Below are 21,926 nucleotides of genomic sequence, written 5' to 3' on the forward strand. Positions count from 1 at the left end.
TTTATTCCAAGCTCTACCTGTGTTGTCCGTTAACAAGCTTCAGTAAATACTTTTTCAGTAAATAAATGCAAAAATGACTGACACTATTTTGGTAGTGGAGGTAGAGTGGTCTGACAGCACTGGAGGGTTCAACAAAGCGGCACAATGTCTAAAAGGACTAGGAGGCTGGAAGAGTGCATGATACAATGTACAGAGTTTGGTAGAAAGTGGAACAGTACAAGGTCCCAGGTCAGTGCAGCACATGGTTTGGGGGTGGAGGAGGCAGGTTGGAGGAGGCAGAACTGCATATCATCAAATGTGCAGTACCAGGTCTCAGGAAGTAACATCCGGACTGGCGGTAGTGGTAGCAAATGTAAAATATTGAATATTGTCCTTCAATGTAAACTTTAAAAGGCATGTTATCTTGAAAAGCTGACACCTAATAATGATGTGCCAGATTTACAAAGAGTTCACATAGTTCAGAACAGCAAGTAAAGTTGCTACTTTACAAGAACAGGAGACCAGAACTGCATCTTCAGGCCTGGGCAACCACTAAGGGAACTATCCCATAAGAACAGGCAAGTTTCCGACCTAAACATTCGGTGATAGATAATATCACAATGGTTCAGGCATTAGTAGACAAATATGTGGTACGAAAACCTCAACTACTGTGATGTGCCTTCATCGATTTCTCAACGCAATTTGATAAAGTCGATAGGTCAACCCTCTGGAAGAAATTGAACTCAATGGCCATCCCTTCAAATCTACTGAGACTACTTATAGCACTGCATTCTTCTACATGGCGCACAGTGTTAATGGGAGGACATAAGGGCCTAACTACAAAAATAGAAATAAAGAATGACCTAAAACAAGGGTGGCTGTTGGCCCCATTACTTTTCTCTCTATATCTCACTGACCTTCCAATTCAATTTGTAAATGGGTGTAATTTTCCACCAGGTGTAGCATTTTGTAATCTGTATATTTTAATGTATGCGGATGATGTGGTCTTATTCAATCTCACTCCACTAGGCTTACAGTGTAATTTATAAGTTTTGAATGAGTAAGCAGAGAAAAAACTATTTAACAATTAACATCACATAGACCAAAATAATGGCTTTCAGAGGAAGAATGCACACCCAAGCATTTAGTGGCATATTTATAATGCCCTAGCGCCACCTTGCGCCACATTAACATAATTAATTTTTACGTTAATGTGGCCCTATGTGGCCGAAATCCCTGTGCTGAAATTACAGAGTGGCGCAATGCTTTGCGCTACATTAGGTCTGCACCAGGCGTAATGTATGCAAAAGGGGCACTCCCCCGTTAGGGGAGCTGGAAAAATGGCACAAGAAAATCAATGAGATTTCCTTGCACCATTTTTTAGGGCACTTTTAACGCCTGCTCGAGAGCAGGCATTAAAAGGAGGCTTACATTATCCTAAATGGGCCCCTATGTACTCTGCAGGAGTAGCGTCAATATTTTGGTGCTACTCCTGCAGAGTACATCAATAGCGTCATGAGAAATTATGCTCTCGCCCCCTACCAAGCGCCATGGTGTGCCATATTTTAAATATGGCGCACACATGTGGCTGTAGGGGGTGCTACGGGGTGCCGAGAAAGTGGCACTGCACTCGGTGAAGCCAAACTTTTCATACATCTGCCCCTTAGTTAGCCAATAGGGGGTACACCCTTGGAAATGGTAAAATCCTACATGTTTTTAGGAAAAGTATTTTGTGAATATTTTTACAGTAAATTACATTGTACACATGTAAGAAACAAGGCTTTAGGGCATGCAGCTGCTTTGAACCAATTTAATAAATCCATGGGAAATGGGCATTGTAAGCATTTATTAGAAATATACTCTGCAAAATTCTCACCATCTCTCAAATAGGCGCTTGAATATACACCTACAAGGCAGTGGTCATTTTTGGACCACCATGCGGAACAAATTCTCCGTAATTTGGTGTCAGTGAGTCAATCAGTTCCGGTTCAAGCTCTGCAACTTGAATTTGACCTTATAAGTGCTTTTGTTTTTGCAATGGCAAATATAATGCATTGGGCGTATAACCTATGACATGCAACAGAAGGCACTCTTTTAAAAAAATTCTGTAATGAGACTAATGGCCTGATTTACGTCTTGGTGGAGGGGAATACTCTGTTACAAACATGCCAGATTTCTCGTCCACCTTATTGCGATCCCATTATATCTTATGGAGATTGTAATAAGGCAGACAGGATATCTGTCACGTTTGTGACAGATATCTGTCACGTTTGTGATGGAGTATTCTCTGTGCTAAGATCTAAATCAAGCCTTATGTCGCATAAGGGACACTAATCACTGTACGAAGCTAAAAACTACATTTCAGCTGGCAGCTAGAGATAAAACATATACAAAAATATCTCACACTTAATCTACAACACAGTGTTAGGCGGTCTCTTAACTCAGGCTAGGGGTAGTTCTCCTCAAAGCCCATAAAAGTCACTAGTACAATTCAACAAGATTGTGTGATTTGTGTCAGGGAGAAATCCAGGTTCCAAGGCATATGTTTGTCATCTGTCCTGCAGTTTAAGTAGAGTGCCTTTGTTATATATTTCCATTATATTTCAGGTTTGGTATAACAAGTGAAGGTGAAATCTTAAGATTTATAAGTTCTCCAGCAAATGAATTTGTATGTTTCAATGTATTTAAAATTTGAAAATCTTTCTTGACATTCTATTAACTGATTTCTACCTTTAACTGATTTTGGTAATTTTTATTATTAATGTATTTTATATTGTTGATCCCTACTGGGGTCTTAGACCCTCATTTTGGACATGGCGGTGCAGACCGAACTGCCGGCGGTGGCGGTAATTACCGCCGACGGCATGGCAGTTCAAACTGCCATATCATAATGACAGTCAGTTTACTACTAGCCACCATCAGGCCAGAATCGACTGCCGGGCCGATGGTAGCCACTTTCGACCCAGCGGTGGAGGCCAGACCACCGGTGGGATAATGATAGCCATAGAGCAAGGGTACTTCTGTTGTGATCAGCATAGTTTTGTGTGGGATCCTTCCTGTACAAAAACTATGCTTCAAGCCATTTTTCTATTTGTGTGCTTCAGAATGCGCACACATGCAGAGGAAAACAAAATGAGGAGAAATTAAAACTCTTCTCTTTGTTACGTCTGCCTCAGGGAGGTGCAGCACTTTGGCGCAAATCGCAGTCTGCAGTTCTTTGTACATATGGATTTGCGTCAAAATCCTTGGATGATTGCCTGGGAATACCCATGCACCACCCCTGAAACTCCCTCTTGATGCAAAGTAACATTATGTTGGGTTTAAATCCAACACAAATCACAATTTGTGCTGGAATGTTCTCGTCTCATTGCCGAGAGAAGGTCATTTTAGCATTGAAAACGTGAATTTAAAAAACTCTTGCACTTGTAGAAACTCTGTATGTTTGTACTTTTTGAACGTTGTCGGTTCTAACTCCCATGAACTCACCCTTGCACCTGCCCTCTGAAGTAGTGATACTTTCGAACATTTAACAACGTCTAAAGTTAGTTGTAAAGGTGTGAACTGGCTGTCCCCAGGGAGCTTAAATCATTACCTCCTGGATCCCCCTGCTCAGTTGGTTCTAAAACACTGTACATAGATTTTTCAATAATTCACTCAATTCTCAGTTGTAATGCATGATTACAGACTCAAATAAATGGTCGATTCTGAGGTTTTCTTCAACAACTGATAAACCATGGATACACATGGTTTGTCCAAAAAAGATATCTGGAAGTACTGTTCACAAAATAAAATGCTGTTTAAATGCAGATGTTGAAAAAAACAGTGTTTCAGACACTCTGTCTTGTTGAAGCTGTCTCATTTTTGGGAGTGTTATAAAAGAGAAATATGCCTACCTGGAAGTCTTCAAGTCCTGGCTCAATGCCGCTAAACAGGACTTCTGGGAAAACATGCTTTGCACCAAAACTGCCCCACAGGGAGAATGATTCAAACTTTGTGGAACTTTCTTCTGCAGGTTGTCCACATGTTTTCAACTCAGTGCTTCTGCACTTCAATAAGGTGCAGATCTATAAGTAATGAAGAAAACAAATGAACTATATTACATCATATACAATAATGAAGCAGGTGAAAAAAATAATTTTGACATTTTTAACTACAATAACATTTTCACCTAGAAGTAGTCAAAAATATTTACTGAGCGTCCCATACAAGTAGGTCATAAAGTCTTTGTTTAAATAATTTTGACATCATAACCAGAATAAAGATTTCTGTTAGGGAGTCATATAAATGTAACTCCATTCTATAACAGTGTTTTCTTTAAATACTACAAATTTGGATATTGCTGTATTAATCCTGAAAACAAATTTTAGCTGGTTCTGAAGGCTATTGCTTTTTCATTTTTGTACAATATTTCGCGTTATCCAACAGTATAATAAAAATAACAACTTTACAAGCCCCCTGAATTATAATGTTTAGCACACTGTTGCAGAGTACACATCACTATATTAATGTACTCTTGGTTTTATGAAGGTTTCATTTTAAGTCTTTCAGCAATTAGCCTCCAAAGTCAACAGAAGATACTATGGCCCTCATTATGAGTTTGACGACTGCCATCTGACTGCCAGTGTGGCCAGAACACTGCAGGTCTTATTACAAGTTTCCCGCTGGGCAGGCAGGCAGACACAGCGTTTCCACCCACAAGCCCAGCAGGAAACAGGGCCTTAAGATTAACGCTCACGGCAATGTGGCGGTGCAGCGGGTGCAACAGCACCAGCTGTGCTCTTTAACTTCCCATAATTCGGGCAGTGGAAACCGCAACAGGGCTGTCCATGGAGGATCCTGCATTGCCCATGCAAGTGCATGGGCATTGCAGGGGCCCCTAGGGGGCCCCAACACCCTATCCCGCCAGCCTTTCCATATCAGTCCAACTGCCATGAAAAGGTTGGCGGATTGGGTAGTCGTTATCCCCACCGCAGTGCTGCATGCAGCGCCACCCTGGCGGATTACAACCGCCGAGACCATCAGGCTGTTGATTGGCGCCGGCGGCAGTCGGACTGTTGCGGCTCTGCCACAGTCGTAATGTGGTTGTTGGACCGCCAAGACCACAGAGGTCCAACCGCCACCACGAATCTGGTGGCCCCTAAGGCTGCCAGACTCGTAGTGAGGGCCTATATCTTGCTGTTTATTGTTCTGGTCGTTGTGTGTATTCCCATTTTGCTATTTTATTTTACTTTCTTACTTCACACATATTTTGGACACATTAGATAAGCAACCTCTTTCATATCTGTTGCCTTCTCCTATGGAACTCTCAAATTAAAACTTTAAAATGATAATGGCAGTGACATTTTGTTAACTGCAAGTAGAAATGAAAGAATGGGTTTTTGCCCAAGATTTGCGAGCTCCAAACCTAATAGGAATACAAACGTAGCCATCCTTAAAATTATATGGGATTGATCGACAGCCCATCCAAGCAATGGAAACACATAAAAACAACGTAAGGGTTAATGACTGAAGGGGTTGACCATGAAACCCACACATCTTACTTTTGGTCCGACCAGTATCCTATACTTCATGTATTTATTACAGAACTGAAGACATAAGGTCTATCAAATAATTTAAGCTGTCTGCAGTTAGACAAAAAACACTCAGGGGCCTATTTATAGGCCCCTAGCGCCACCTTGAGCCACATTAATGTAATTTATTCCAACGTTAATGTACCCAAACATGGCCAAAATCCCCGCGCCGTATTATAGGGTGGCCCAATGCATGTATTGGGCCACCCTGTAACCCTTTGCGCTACATATGCAAAGGGGGCGTTCCCCCATTAGGGGAGCCTGAAAAATGGCGTAAGAAAATCTGTGAGATGTCCTTACGCCATTTATTACGGCACTTTTAACACCTGCTCAAGAGCAGGCATTAAAGGGGGCCTTCCATTCTTTAGAATGGGGCCCTATGTACTCTGCAGGAGTAGCAACAATATTTTGACACTACTCCTGCAGAGTATATCAATAGCGTCATGAAAGATGACGGTATTGCCCCCTACCCTGCGCCATGGTGCGCAGTATTTTAATATACAAGGTGGTGGTAGGGGGGCGATAAGAGTCGCAGGGAAAGTGGCGCTGCACTCGGTGCCACTTTCCTAAGAAACCTAAACATTATTTTGTAGATGCACCTGGAATCAACTGGGGTTGTTTTTTGTTGCAGCTTAATAGATGATTAAAACTTCACATCTAGTCACCTGGAGTCATAAGAAAATACACATAAGTGGCCATCTCGATTTTGCACCAGAAAATGGGGGTACTAAGTGTGTCAAATCTCACTACATTCAGCAGTTATGAATCATGAAGTGATTTTGCTTACATGCTCCTTTAACCGGTTCTGTGCCGCAGACGTAACAGTTACGTCCTGCGGCACAGTGCTCGTGTGCCCAGGACGGAACCATTACGTCCTGGGCACAGAGCTAACGCTCCCTCTGTGTTCTTCCTCCCACCCTCCAAAGGCAGGGTTGGAAGGGGAAACCCTTCCCCTTCCACCCCAACACCCCCCCCGACTCCCTCACCCCCGTGACGTCAGCGCGTGATCGCACGCTGACCTCACAGAGGCCTCCTCCCATCGCGCTGGAAGATCATCTTCCAGCACGATCGGAAGAGAAATGCTCAGCATTTCTCTTCCGATCACGTGGAGGAGGCCTGAGAGGCTTCAAAGGGAAGGTAATGAATTTCCTTCCCTTTGAAGTCTCTCTGAGCATTTTAGCAGCCGGATTGCAAAGCGCTCCAACTGATAAAATGCCCACTAGACACCAGGGATTTATTTTTTTGTTGAAATTGGCATAAGGGGAGCGACCCCTTGGGCAAGGGTCGCTCCCCAGGTTGGCATTATTTTTTAAGGCGGGGGCAGAAACCTCTAGGCGCCAGGGATCTTTTATTTATTTATTTATTTATTATTATTATTATCATTTTTTTTTAGAGGTGGGGAGCGACCCCTTAGGCAAGGGTCGCTCCCCTAGGGGGCAAGTTATATTTAGGCCATTTCTGCCCCCCTTGGTGGCAGATTGGCCTATTTTTATGAGGCCAATCTGCCCCCAAGGGGGACAGAAACCACTAGACACCAGGGAGGTTTTTTTTAACGTGAATTTCATGCAAGGGGAGCGACCCCTTAGGCAAGGGTTGCCCCCCTGGGGGGCAAATTTATTTTAGGCCATTTCTGCCCCCCTGGGGGGCAGTTCAGCCTATTTTAATTAGGCCGATCCCACTAGGCACCTGGGATTTTGTTGTTGTTGTTGTTTTACAGATGGGGAGCGACCCCTTAGGCAAGGGTCTCTCCCCTGGAGGGGCAAATTGTATTTAGGCCATTTCTGCCCCCTTTTTGCTATGCCAATCTACCCCCAAGGGGGGCAGAAACCACTAGACACCAGGGATCTTTATTTTTTTGCATCAATTTCACGCAAGGGGAGCAACCCCTTAGCCAGAGGTCGGTCCAAGGGGGGCAGAAGCCTCTAGGCGCCAGGGATAAAAAAATAAAAGTTTTTTGGGGCATTTCCTGTCACGGGCGCTGGGCCTATCCACGCAAGTGAGGTACCATTTTTTTATCGGGAGACATGGGGGAACACAGAATAGCAAAACAAGTGTTTAGTCCTTAGGATCATGCTCGTCACTGTGAGAGGAGTCCAAGGGTACCGGTCGTCATCTTGGAAGTTGCCTGCGTGAGCAGGGGAGTAACTTCGTCACCCCACGGGAGATTTCTTCGGTCCTTCTGGTGCAGGATGAAGACAGGGAGTCCCCAGAGTGTGCACACCTTGGAAACTGTTGCATTTGCTGGCTGGAGCTGAAGTTGCAGAAGAAAAGTATCCCGTGTGGATACTTTGTTGCTGTTACAGCGGTTCCTGGAGCAGGCTGTGGTTGATCCGAGGTCAGAGGATGAAGTAGTAGTTGCAGAGGATTCCCGAAGGAAACTTGCAAGCAGAATCTGAAGAGAACCCACAGGAGAGACACTAAATAGCCCTGAGAGTGGGATTGGCTACCTTAACAGGTAAGGACCTCTCAGGCGGGGTCTCTCATGTCACCTGCTGGCACTGGCTACTCAGAGCCCTCCAGAGTGCCCCATCACCTTGCAAAGCAAGATGGCTGAAGTCTGGGACACACTGGAGGAGCTCTGGGCACCACCCCTGGGGTGGTGATGGACAGGGGATTGGTCACTCCCCTTTCCTTTGTCCAGTTTCGTGCCAGAGCAAGGGACAAGGGGTCCCTGAACCGGTGTAGACTGGTTTATGCAAGGAGGGCACCACCTGTGCCCTTCAAAGCATATCCAGAGGCTGGGGGAGGCTACCCCTCCCCAGCCTGTAACATATATTTCCAAAGGGAAGGAAATGCTTTGTTCTGCATTCCTGGGACTGAGCTGCTCAGACCCCAGGAGGGCAGAACCCTGTCTGTGAGGTGGCAGCAGCTGTAGCTGTAGTGCAAGCCTCAGAGAGCTGGTTTGGCAGTACTGGGGTCCATGCTGGAGCCCCCAGGATGCATGAAATTGGCTCCCCAATACCAGATTTGGAATGAGGGGACAATTCCATGATATTGACATGTTACTTGGCCTTATTCGGAGTTACCATTGTGAAGCTACATATAGGTATTGACCTATATGTAGTGCACATGTGTAATGGCGTCCCCACACTCACAAAGTCCCAGGAAATGGCCCTGAACTATGTGGGGGCACCTTTGCTAGTGCAAGGGTGCCCTCACACTTAGTAACTTTGCACCTAACCTTCAGCAAGTGAAGGTTAGACATATAGGTGACTTCTAAGTTACTTAAGTGCAGTGAAAATGGCTGTGAAATAGTGTGTGTGCTATTTCACGTAGGCTGCAATGGCAGGCCTGTGTAAGGGTTTGTCTGAGCTCCCTATGGGTGGCAAAAGAAATGCTGCAGCCCATATGGATCTCCTGGAACCCCTATGCCCTGAGTACCTAGGTACCATATACTAGGGACTTATAAGGGGGGTCCAGTGTGCCAATTGAAATTGGTAAATGAAGTCACTAGCCTACAGTGACAAATTTAAAAGCAGAGAGAGCATAAGCACTGAGGTTCTGATTAGCAGAGCCTCAGTGACACAGTCAAGCACTATACAGACACACACATTAGGCCATAAACTATGAGCTCTGTGGTCCTGACCAGCAGGATCCCAGTGAGACAGGCAAAAACATTCTGACATACAGGTAAAAATGGGAGTAACATGCCAATGAAGATGGTACTTTCCTACAGCAGTATTTCATTATCAGGACATGTAAAATACCCCAGTATATGTCCTACCTTTTAAATACACTGCACCCTGGTCATGGGGCTGCCATGGGCCTACCTTAGGGGTACCTTACATGTAGTAAAAGGGAAGGTTTGGGCCTGGCAAGTCGGTTCACTTGCAGGTTGAAATGGCAGTTTAAAACTGCACATAGACACTGCAGTAGCAGGTCTGAAACATATTTACAGGGCTACTCATGTGGGTGGCACAATCAGTGCTGCAGGTCCAATAGTAGCATTTGATTTAGAGGTCCTGGGCACACATGTTGCACTATACTAGGGACTTACTGGTAAAACAAATAGGCCAATCATGGATAAACCAATCATCAGGTCAATTTAGACAGAGAGCACTTGCCCTTTAGCACTGGTCAGCATTGGTAAAGTGTTCAGGGTCCGAAAGCTGGCAAAAACTGAATGTAGCACATAGTTGAAAAAATATATTTATTTTAGATAATTAATTTGTGTTCATATCATATCCTTTCAGAATATGTGATATTAATTTCAATATGTATTGTTAATTTTAAAGCAAATCAACATCGATTCAAGGCAAGCCATATTTAAACAGTGAGCATTTTAATTTACACATGGCTTGTGTTCATTTCGATATGTGCTTTATTAATTTCAAAGCATTCTATATTTATCTCATATTGTTTCCTATCCATTTTAATAAGTGTCATATTAATTTTAATGAATGTCATATTAATTTTGATATGGGTCATATCAACTTCATCAGATGTCATATTCATTTGAAAATGGTTTATATAAATCTTAACATGTGTCATATTGCTTTAAATGAATGGTATATTCGTGTCAGTGGATGTCATATTTATCTTAACACCTGACCTTATAATTTTAACATACGTCATATCCATTTCAACATAGGTCAAATTAATTTCAATATATGCAATATTCATGTCGATATGTATCATATTGATTTCAAAGCATAACATTCATTTTGACAAGTTTCATCTTAATGTCAGCATTGGTCATATTCAGTTTAAGGGAAGTTGAATTCATTTCAAAAGGGCTCATATTCATTTAATGTCATATTCATCTTAGCATGTGTCATATTCCTTTCAATAGATGTCTCATTCATATTAACGCATGATATTGATTTGAACATGATTCATACCATTTGCAACACATATCATGATCATGTCAATGTGTGTCATATTACTTTCAATGCAAACCATATTCATTTTTTTTATAAATGTAATGTTCATTGCACATTATGTTCCTTTCAGAATAATGCATTTTCATTTCAGTACCTTATATTAATTTCAAGCTGTCATATTCATTCCAGTGTGTGTCATATTCCTCTTGGCATATGTCAGTCATTTCAAGAAATGTTGCATTATTTTTGACAAATATTGTATGTGTTTCAGTGATTGCTTTATTATTTACAGTGAGGGCCATATTTATTTCAGTATGATTGATATATATTTCAGTATAGCTCTTATTCATTTCTGAGTGTGAGTTATTCATAATAATCACTAAGTAGCATATTCACTTTGCCTGGTTTCATATTTGTTTTGGTTCAAGTCAGATTCACTTTGCCAGGTATCATATTTATTTTGACACATAGTACATTCATTCTGGTGTATGTCATATTCATTTTGCAACACGCTATGCATTCCAGGAGGTGTCCTATATAGGGAGCTGTAATTTTGACATGAACGGCTTCCCATACACTACTGTACCATACAATAAACATCTGTAAGCAATTGCGGCACAACAGTACGTATCTTACATCAGTCAGCTCTGTGAGGGTGAGAAGGAAGTGTGTGTCAATATGTTGGATATAGGGGAGGGTGGGACAAGAGTCGAGGACAGTGTCTCTGAGTGTCCAATGATTCATTGTCTGTGAGCGATAATAGATAAGCACGGAGTGGCTGCTAGATATACCTCGGGCGCGAGGTAGGTGGCTGTAAAGAGGCAAATATTTCACTGGTAATGGCACAGAATACTAAGCTTCTAAGCCACATCTGTGTTGTGGGAGAACCCCTACACCCTCAGAGTAGGACTATTCCCCGTTTAGCCAATAGTAGTGCTATGGCCAGGTAATGCCGCAGAGGTTTGGACACTGACTCCACATAGTTCAGTAGAGGCATCAGAGGATACGGGGAGATCTGGATGTCAAGCATTGATGAAAGGATAGTAAAGACTTCACACCAGTATGTTGATATTCAGCCACATGTCTTTGTCATTTGTACAAAGTCACGTCATTGGCAGCACATTTCAAACATGTGGCGGGTAGCGAGGGGTTAAATTTGGCAGGGAACTTACTGGGTGTCGTACAAATTCTGCAGAGTAGCAAGCGTACCACATCTTGTTGAGTAACAGATGCCCCAGCTCTGCCTCCCATTTCTCCTGCACCCTTCCATCCCACACTGGAAGGAGAGTAACGCAACTGTGATGTAACTTAGAAACTAAGGGGCATATTTATGCTCTGTTTGCGCCGAATGTGCGTCAAAAAGTTTGACGCACATTCGGCGCAAACCTTGCCCCATATTTAAACTTTGACACCCGAGCCTGCAGACGTAAAAATTCCTCTGTGTGAGTCAATTTTTGGATGCAGGAAACTGCCTTGCGTTAATGACAAGCAAGGTAGACATTCCCACCCAAAAAATGACTTTGAGGCCTGTGCGCCTTATTTATACTCCCACGTCATTTTGACGCACAGGAGAGGGCGGGCCTTAAAACATGGCGCACAGCCTGATGTGCACCATTTTTTAACGCTTGGGTCAGAGCAGGCGTTAAGGGATCTGTGGGCTCACTTCCACGGTCTCTGACGATGGAAGGAGTCCAGAGGTGCCCTTCCCTGCCCCCATGGACACACCCTGCCACCCTAGCCCACCCCTGAGGACACCCATGGATGGGGGACCATCCCAGGTAAGTACAGGTAAGTTGAGGTAAGTATTTTTTGTAATTTTTTTAAAGTGGCATGGGGGGCCTAATTTGGGCCCCCCTACATGCCACTATGCCCAATGGCCATGCCCAGGGGACAGAAGTCATTGCCATTGGGCAAGGGGGCATGAGTCATGTCTTTGCTAAGATAGGAGCCATTTCAATGTGAGTTGTGCGTCAAAGAATGGCGCAAGTCCGGTTTGAGACACGATTTTTGCCTCAAACCTGACTTCACCATTTTTTGACGCACAACCCCCATTTTCCCCTACACCGGCGCTGCCTGGTTTGAGTCTTTTTTTTTTACTCTGACCAGTCCACAGCGCCGGCTAACGTCATTCCTTAAATAAGGCGCCCACATGGTGCGTAGGAAAGGCGTTAGCCGGCGGCGCTGGTTTACGTCAAAAAGTATAAATATGGGCCTAAGTTGTGACTAGGAAGTGATGGTCAGAGTAAGGGGTGTAAAGCCTTCTGGTAAAAGCGGGTAGGTGGGAAGCAGCGCTCGCAGTGTACTTTGCAGGTGGCTGAGAACAAAATGGTCCACGGTGGTCGTGGTGTGGAAACTGAGATCACTGGTCCGCGAGAACACATGGCCATCAGGAAAAAGATTACCCATGGTGATTAGGTTATGAGAGCAGAGGGTGGAATGCACCAATTTTTCTTGTGTGAGTGGAAGCCACGGGTTGTCCTCCAGAGGGAGGGCTGATGAGTAGAGCAAGATGCCTGCAAGCAGGCCACCAACCAGCGCCATGCCCAGCAAGCTGTGGCCAGGGGTTGAACATCTGTGGGGTCTAGTGAGACGCCAGATAGGGGCAGAGATCTCAGGTGGGTGGGAAACTCTAGGGCCCATATTTATACTTTTTTTGTGCTGCATTTGCGCTATTTTGTGACACAAAAGTGTCGGAAACGTACAAAATATTATTGTATTTTGTAAGTTTGCACTGCTTTTGGGTAAAAAAATGGCCTAAATGTGGTGCAGAAAAAGTATAAATATGGGCCTAGGTCTCTCTCCAGCATAGTGTATTGCAGGCGAGCATTGGTGTGGTACCAATATTATGTGTAACGACACTGGGCAGTTAAGTAGTATAATTGAAAATGAAGAATAACAAAACCACCACGCTCATACAGAAGTGTCAGTATGTCCCAGCAAATGTGAGGGCATTTACTGGCCCAATCAGTCACGCCAGGGAGCTCTGAAGCATTGCAAAGAAGGGAGATTGGGATGTTGACAAAAAGGTACAAAAAACAATGGAGGACTACCATTTTCATCAATGCTATGCGACCCGTCTTAGAGATGGGGAGAGGGATCCAACAATCTATCTGACTGTTTAATTTATCCAATGAGGGACCATAATTGAGATGTATTATTTGTTCACGATCCCTGTGGATGTGTATACCCAGGTACTTGACCTGTTCTGTACACCATGAGAGCGGGAACTCACATGTAACGGGGACAGATGTGTCAGTAGGGGGAAACAGCTCAGATGTGTTTCAGTTTATCTGGAGCCCCGAAAACCTTCCAAATCTGGAAATCTCCCGGAGCACTGTGTCAAGACTGGTGGCAGGGTGGTGAAGGAACAAAAGTATGTCATCTACATAGCAGGAGATCAATAAAGGGCCAGTCTTGAACTGCAACCCCCTTTGTAGATGTCTGTCTTTTACATGGCGGATGAGAGGGTCCATTGCTATTATGAAGAGAAGGGGGGAGAGGTAGCAGCCTTGTCTTGTTCGTCTAGTAATGGAAAATTGCAGAGTCAGTGTACCGTTGATGCGAAGATGCACGGTCCGGGAGGAGTACAACAGCATTATTAAGAAGGCGAAGCAGCGGGGCACGCCCAGCTTGCAAACAGTGGCCGCTAGCAAAGGCCACTCCGAAAAATCAAAGGCCTTTTCCGCATCAAGTAGGGAAATTGCTGAAGGGGTACTGGGTGAATCTCTGTGAAGAGTAGCAAAGACTGGACGAAGACTGATGGATGCTGATTTGTGGGGCACAAAACCCGATTGTGCTGGTGATATATTCTCACCCTGATGCAGACAACCGGTTAGCAAGAAGCTTTGCCAGAATTTTGTGATCAAAATTTAGTAGGGACAAGGGTCGATGTGAGACACAAAGTGTGGGATCCTTACCCGGTTTCAATAGCAGTGAGATCACCGCTTGCCAGAGCGTTGGTGGTAGCACTCCGAGGTCCATGGGCTCTTGATAAATTTCAAGGAGGCAAAGGACCTGGAGGCTTTTGTAAGTTTTATAGACGATTCTGGTGAACCCAGCTGAACATGGCGCCTTGGAGCCGTCCAAGGCATCAATAGCGAGTAGGACCTTCTCTTCAGTAAAGGGTTCACTAAGGTATTGCTGCTGCGCTGAACTCAAGCACACCATGGCCACCTCCTCAAGGTATTGTAAGAGCTCAGGAGTGCAAAAAAAGACCCGAGCAGTATAGAGTTGACTGTAGTATTCCAGAAGATGTGCCTGCATGTCAGAGGCACTGAGGCCATAGTGCCATCAGGCAACTGCAGTTCAGGAACGTATGAGAGCGGGGAGTCAGAGAAGGCACGCCAATGTGCGGCCAATCTCTCACCCTCACCATACTTAGGCGCCCCAGCATATTTGCCCAAAAATTTGGTTTCTCATTCCGCAACGTCCCAGAACTCGTCCATGAGCTGGGATTACATGAGCGAGGACACTCTCCCAACCTGCGTGGCATCCCCATGATCCAGGTCGACCAGTGCCACCTCCAGTCGGGCAATGTCCCCCCTAATGGTGCACAAAATCCCCTATTGTTTAGATATGAATATCCCTCTCATTTAGGCCTTAAAGGCCACCGACAGCACTGCTTTATAGGGCGCCAGGGTCATGTTAGTAATGAAGTATTCCATAACAGCGGTGCAAATGTCTGATCAAAAGGCCTCATCATGGAGGGCCATGGCAGGGAAGCGACAGAGGGCGCTCCATGTAGTCCAGGCAGGGTATGCATAGCGCAAGTCGAACAGGGGAGTGGTCAGTTAGAGTGCGTGGAAGGTGTGTGATACAATTGATCTAGGGCAATATTGATGGCGATAAAATCCAAAAATCGATCTGCAACCAGGTGCTGTGTGGGGCAGAGTAGAATCTGTATTGTTGTGTTGTTGCGGGGGATAGGCGCCAGGGATCGTGCAGTGAGTGTACCTCACAAATATTTTGGAGTATTAGTTGGGAATTTATTTTGATGGGTGGTTGTGTGGATGTAGTATCCAGGCCCGCTTCCTGAAGTAAATTGAAGTCCCCCCAATATGATCAGCTGGTTCTCTGTCAATGTGGGATTGGATTGTGCAAAAGAATTCAGGGGTGTCGATGTTAGTGGCGTATATATTGATTAATGCAACCTGGCAGCCCGCCAAGATACCCCTCACAAGTAGAAATCTGCCTTCTGGGACTGTGGTAGTGTGCTGGTGGTGGAAGAGTAGATTCCTATGGATGAGAGTGCAAACCCTGCAGGAATAAGGGCCATATGTATGAAAACTGGGGTCTGAGAATCGCAAAATGCGAGTATTAAGAAATCGCTATTTCCGAGTCGCAAATGGCTATGTAACAAAATTGCCATTCGGAATTAGCGATTTCTTAAAAATCGCTATTTGTGGTTTGTGAGGCCAATTTACAGAATCGCAATTTGCATTCTCGCAATTTGCGATTTTTTTGCGATTCGTTAAAAATTCGCAAAATGCGAGAAAGTTCGAGAATGCACACCTGGAGGAGCCTGATGACATCACCAGCAGGAAATGAGTCATCCCAGGCAGTTTCAGGTGCCACACCCAAACCAGCATCCTGAGAGAGAGAGCAGCCCAGCCACATAGAGCAGCACTCAGCAGGAGCAGCAACACCTGAGCCAGAATGGAGCCCCAAGGTACATCACAGGAGAAGCAGGAGAGGAAGCGCAAACTCAAGTTCAGTGAACAGGAGCTGGAGGTACTGACAGAAGAGGTTGTGAGGAGCCATGACCGCCTGTTTGGTAAATCATTACTCCAGGTTCCTGAGAGCGAGAAAAGAAGGCTATGGCTTGACATCCAGGGAAAAATCTGCGCCATTGGAGTGGCACAGCGCTCCATTGAGGAGATTAAGAAAAGGTGGTACGACCTGTGGTCCCGGGCAAAGGAGAGGGTGGCAAGGAGACTTGCAGAGGCCAGGGGCACAGGTGGCGGACCACCAACCGAACCACCTGCCACACCACTGGAGGACCTGGTGGAATCCACACTCCTCCCTGAAGCTGTGACAGGGGTCACAGATATCGACACCTCCGCTCAACCGAGTACCAGCCAAGGTAAGTGCAATGTTGTTGTGTGAACCCAATATGTGCATGCATAAAAGCCCCTTAGGAATTAGCATGTAATGTGAAGTCGTCCAGTCCACATCTGAGAAGCAGCACAACAATGCATTATGGGCGTTGCGGTCCACAAACTAGTACAGACAGTAGCATGACAATGTAAGGAAGCATAGTGACACCCAAGGTAACACAACACACACAACACCATGTAGAGCAGTACCTGTACCTTTATTGCCATTTTCGGACAGATAATGTAACATACAGAACTGACATGCTGCATATTGTTGTTGCAGGTGGGCCTGGCCCAGCAGCCACACACAGTCCTTGTGTAGGGGAGACGGACACCCAGCAGCCCTCTGACACCAACACCAGTGGGTCCCTCCACATCTCCACTGTGCGCCGCAGACCCAGGGCACTACCACTGCCAGACCTCAGTGGCGACTCGGATGTGCAGCAGGAGGGACCAAGCACACCGTCTGCACCAGACAGGCGCAGCCAGATACCGGAGGACAGGGGTCATGCAGCACAATGCAGGAGTGCCACAGTGTCCCAGCAGCTACCGCATGAGGCAGGTGAGGGCCCATCCTTGTTCGGGGGACTTGAGGCTGTTATGTTGCAGCAACAGCGCCTGCAAAACAAGCGAATATTGAGTTTGGACCGGAACCTGAGAGTCCACAATAGACATATGATGGGCCTGCATCGGCAACTTGACACACTGAACAGCAACATCACCCAGCTGCGTGAGGGACAGGTGCAGGCATCTGAGGACACTAGAGACGTTACTAGTGCAGTGCGTGACCTCTGTGAGGAGCTGTGCCACGAAAGGGTGAGCCGACGCAGACATGAACACCGCTTCAGGACAATGTTTGCAAACAGGATGGCAAACTCCACAGCACTCATCGCCCATCGCGCTGTGTCGGCCCAAGTGGAGGCTGCACACACCAGCAGGGACGTGGTCCAGGGCCTTGTACAAATCACTAATGTGATTGAACTTGTCATGGGACAGAGATCTGCCACTCCCAGTGAGGTAGCCTTGGGGGACACTGAGGACAGTTCGAGCCTCAGTAGTGTGGCAGTACCTGCAGCAGTCACCAGACGGCGCAGTGCCAGGCGCAGCACTGCCACTGAGGGTGACATTCAGGGTGCCAGTGAGTTAACTGGGCACCCGAGTGGTGTGCGTGGGAGGAGGAAGTGACTCTTGCCGCATTGACACTGGTGTTCCCACTATGATGTAATAGTGCGGGACTCAGTTCTTTTGTTAATTTTAGTTTTTGCCATCACCAGTTTACTTAATTTTTCACCATTCATTACCTGCCGTAAGGTAATATATTTCTATCACTACAGGTACAGTTGTCAGTGGAGTTCTGTCATTCATACTCACGTCTGAAATGGTTGTGTGTGATGTCAGCAAGCCTTTGCCTTCCCTCTGCTGCACTGGTCCTGTCTGCTGGCTGTAGAGGTGGTATGGGATCGTCATCCTTATCTGATTCAGTGTCACTGATTTCTATAGGTATGCCCCTGGTTGTAGCTATATTGTGCAAGATTGCACAAGTAGCCACTATTCTACATGTGGTTTCTGGACTATACTGTAGTGCCCCTCCACTCTTGTGGAGGCAACGGAAGCGACTCTTCAGGATGCCAAATGTGCGCTCCACCACGTTGCGGGTTGCCCTGTGTGCTGCATTGTTTCTCCGTTCTGCTGGTGTTGTGGGATTGAGGTAGGGCGTCATCATGTAGGTGCGCACTGCGTAGGCACTGTCTCCTGGAAGGGACAGGTGTGATGAGTAACTCAGCCATCTGACATGGGTTTGTTATCTATGCGCCAGTGTACAGAGTGACATTACCTAGCAGATATCCTGGCCACGAGATCAGTTATGATATAGGAGGCATTGCATATCACCTGTACATTCATGGAATGTTGGTGTTTACGGTTTCGGTACACATACTCTGTGACTGATGGTGGACATATTGCCACATGTGTGCCATCTATGGCACCTAGGACGTGGGGGAACTGTGCTATCTGATAAAACTCAATTTTTGTCTGCTGTATTTCCTGTGGGGTGTGGGGGAATCGGATGTACTGTTGGAGTTTGCTTAGCATGGCGTTGATAAATGCATTGAAAAATCTGGAGAGGGTGCTCTTTGACACCCCCCAGCCACTGCTATGACCTCTTGATAGCTCCCTGAGGCGAGTAGGTGTAAGGAGCATAATACCTGCATATGGGTGGGGATACTATGGAGGTCATTCTGACCCTGGCGGTAAAAACCGCCAGGGTCAACGACCGCGGGAGCACCGCCAACAGGCTGGCGGTGCTCCCATGGGCATTCTGACCGCGGCGGTACAGCCGCGGTCAGAAACGGAAAACCGGCGGTGTACCGCCAGTTTTCTGCTGCCCTGGGGAATCCTCCATCTGCGCCGCCATCGGGATTCCGACCCCCATTACCGCCATCCTGTTCCTGGTGGTCGTGGCCGCCAGGAACAGGATGGCGGTAAGCGGTGTCGTGGGGCCCCTGGCGGCCCCTGCAGTGCCCATGCCAATGGCATGGGCACTGCAGGGGCCCCCTTAACAGGGCCCCACCATGATTTTCAGTGTCTGCCCTGCAGACACTGAAAATCGCAACGGGTGCAACTGCACCCGTCGCACCCCTTCCACTCCGCCAGCTCCATTCGGAGCCGGCATCCTCATGGAAGGGTGTTTCCCGCTGGGCTGGCGGGCGGCCTTCTGGCGGTCGCCCGCCAGCCCAGCGGGAAACACAGAATACCCGCGGCGGTCTTTTGACCGCGCAGCGGTATTCTGGCGGTCCCAGCCAGGCCGGCGGCTTCCGCCGCCGGCCGGGGTCAGAATGACCCCCTATGTGTCCTTAGTGTTCTGCACTGCAGTAGAGGTTGTAGCTCAGCTATCAAGTCAAGTATCATGGCTGAGTTCAACCTATACCTCTCATATATTTCCTCCTCTGTCAGGTCAAAAAGTGTAATGCGCACTCTGAAAATGCGCTCCTGTCTCCTCCTCCCTCTCCTCAAACCTGCCAGGATCCTCATTCTCCTCGCCATGACGTAGAGTGCAGCCATTGTGGAACAGAGTCTGAGGCATTCTGGGCCTCTTTATATAGGTTGCACCTGGTTACCACCTGGTTTCACTTAGTGGTATTTTGCATGTGCAAAATGCCATTCTGCGAAAAATCGCTATTTGCGATTTTATGATGCATCTATTTGCGATTTGGATTTTGCGATTCGCATTTTGCACCTCGCAATTTCCTACTGGAGATACCGAATCGCAAAATGCGACTCGCAAAACCAGGTCGCACCGCAAAAATTCGCAAATTTTTCGATTTCTTATTTTTGGTCTGCAAATGCCTTTTATGCATCGCAGACCACGTTTTTGCACTCGCAAACGGACGAATTTACCGATTCGCACCGTTTGCGAGTGCAAAAATATTTCATACATCTGGCCCTATAAGCTTTAATTAGAGAACAGCGGTGAGGCCTCCAGTTTTTAGCAAATGTTCAGTTGGAAGTGTGAAGTATATGCGTCTCCTGCAAAAAAACGAGCTGTGCATTCTGTCTAATCAGATATTGTGAAACTTGTTTCCCCTTACATGGGTTATTGAGGCCTCTGATGTTCCAGGATAGGAGTGTAACATCCAGGGTCGGTCGCGGTTTCAGCTATGTGTCAGACATGTGGACGATGAAGGGTAGTGCAAAGGGGTCATGTGCGTGGGCATGTATGAACAATGAAAAAACGAACAAACATTAAGAGAACTATCGATATACAAATAATCCCACACACCCTCCCACATGTGGTAAAAAAGAGTCAGGTGAAACCCAGAATGCAACGAAACAGAATAAACCCCAAACATCATGTACTGTGCTATAAGCCATAGAGGGGTGATAACTCTACAGTGGATGGATCCCAAGTCTGATACATGTACACAAACGTAGGGTGTACTTGCGTAACCCAAGTAGGGCATTAAGTCTGATTGTGCAAACAATGTTCACTGAGCGACAGCAGGAAAATATGTACCCAGTGGCAGGCCCTCCACTGGAGGGAGGACAGACCACCGGACCCTCATGTGCTGCGTCTCTGAGTCACGTTCATGGCATGGAAAAGAGCTCCTGGCTAGATGCACCGAGGACGTGTGCCGGAGAGCAGTCCGGCACTGGCAGGTCTGGTGTTGGGGATGACCTGGATTATTTCTTGCAGAAGTCTAACATGTCAGCAGGTTTTTAGAAAAAAACGCATTTTGCCCTGGACATCAATGTGCAGCTTAGCAAGGTATATCATATCATAGTGGAGTCCATGTTTCCTGAGCGCAGCATTAGGGTCCTGGAATTTCCACCTGGTTTCCTGCTCCGCTATCGTGTAGTCGAGGTAGATGGAAAGCGAGGCTTCCTGATACTGTAGAGGGGCCCATTCACGGGCCAGGCAGAATACTGTTTTGCGATCTCTGAAATTTAGAAGGCAAACAATAATTGGGAAGGGGGGGCTCCAGGCACCGGTCATGCCATGAGTGACCGGTGGGCTCACTCCACCATGAATGTGGATGTGAAGTTGGATCGCTTAAATAGGGCAGTAAGCAGGTGTTCAACTAAATGGTCCATACACCCCGTATTTATTGATTCCGGAACCCCAAGGATGTGGATGTTTTTGTGCCGGCTGTGTGATTCAAGGTCCTCGTTTTTAATTTCAACTGTGCGCAGATGGGATTTCATGACCTTCACTCAGTGGGTAAGGGCTGTGGCGGTATCTTCAGTTCTAGATATCCGGTCTTCTGGCTGTTCTTTCCACATATCCTGTTTGTTAAGGTGTTCACCCATGCAGTCAAAGCTAGCTATGGTGTCAAACCTGGCGTCTTATCACCTTATAGCCACCATGAAGTTTTAGCATTATTGTGGTAGCACTAATGGACAGATCAGCGCCCCTCCCCCCGTGGGCCTCGGTTTTCATGACTACAGATTAACCCTGCTGCAGTGATTGCCTCTACTGTTCAAAAGTGAGTTTTCACTGTTTGGAATCCCCTCTTCCCATTATTTATATGTTATTGGTGTAGGTCATACCCAGGACCTGCGTTTGCACGTCGCAGCTAGTGGTAGGGGTGCCTAGGCTAACATGATGTTTCACAGTGGTCCCTGCGAGTCGCCACAATCACAGGCCCACCAAGGGTTACAGCGCCAGGCCCAGTAGGGCGCAGCCAACAGCCAATCAGGTCCCCCTGTTTCAGTAATTTTTCAGGCCATGATCTCTATTGGATTTGTGCACCTGGTATCGGCAGGGTAGATCAGCCATGCATACCCATCAGAAGCAGGGTGTATTCAAGGAAGGTGTGCACCAAAGTAAGTACCCCATATGGGCCGATATGCCAGCACCCAAGACGCTCCCGGGAGGGCAGCGCTTTTACTGCAGACCTGATGACAGCCCCCCCTCCCACAAGAAGGTTTAAGTGAAGAGTCCTTACCTGGCCCCAGGGAGG

The 21,926-nt window shown here is 46.4% G+C and overlaps 1 protein-coding gene across 1 annotated transcript in view; it reads right to left on the bottom strand.

Moving 5' to 3' along the window:
* LOC138296248 (pantetheinase-like) overlaps positions 1-21,926 on the bottom strand; it is a 96,840-nt gene that overhangs the window by 21,906 nt on the left and 53,008 nt on the right. Inside the window, exon 6 of the mRNA XM_069235178.1 lies at positions 3,873-4,043. Coding sequence (XP_069091279.1) covers positions 3,873-4,043 — 171 coding nt within the window. The remainder of the gene's footprint in view (positions 1-3,872; positions 4,044-21,926) is intronic.

This window comes from Pleurodeles waltl, chromosome 5 (assembly GCF_031143425.1).
Source record: "Pleurodeles waltl isolate 20211129_DDA chromosome 5, aPleWal1.hap1.20221129, whole genome shotgun sequence".
In the NCBI taxonomy this organism is placed as follows: domain Eukaryota; kingdom Metazoa; phylum Chordata; class Amphibia; order Caudata; family Salamandridae; genus Pleurodeles; species Pleurodeles waltl.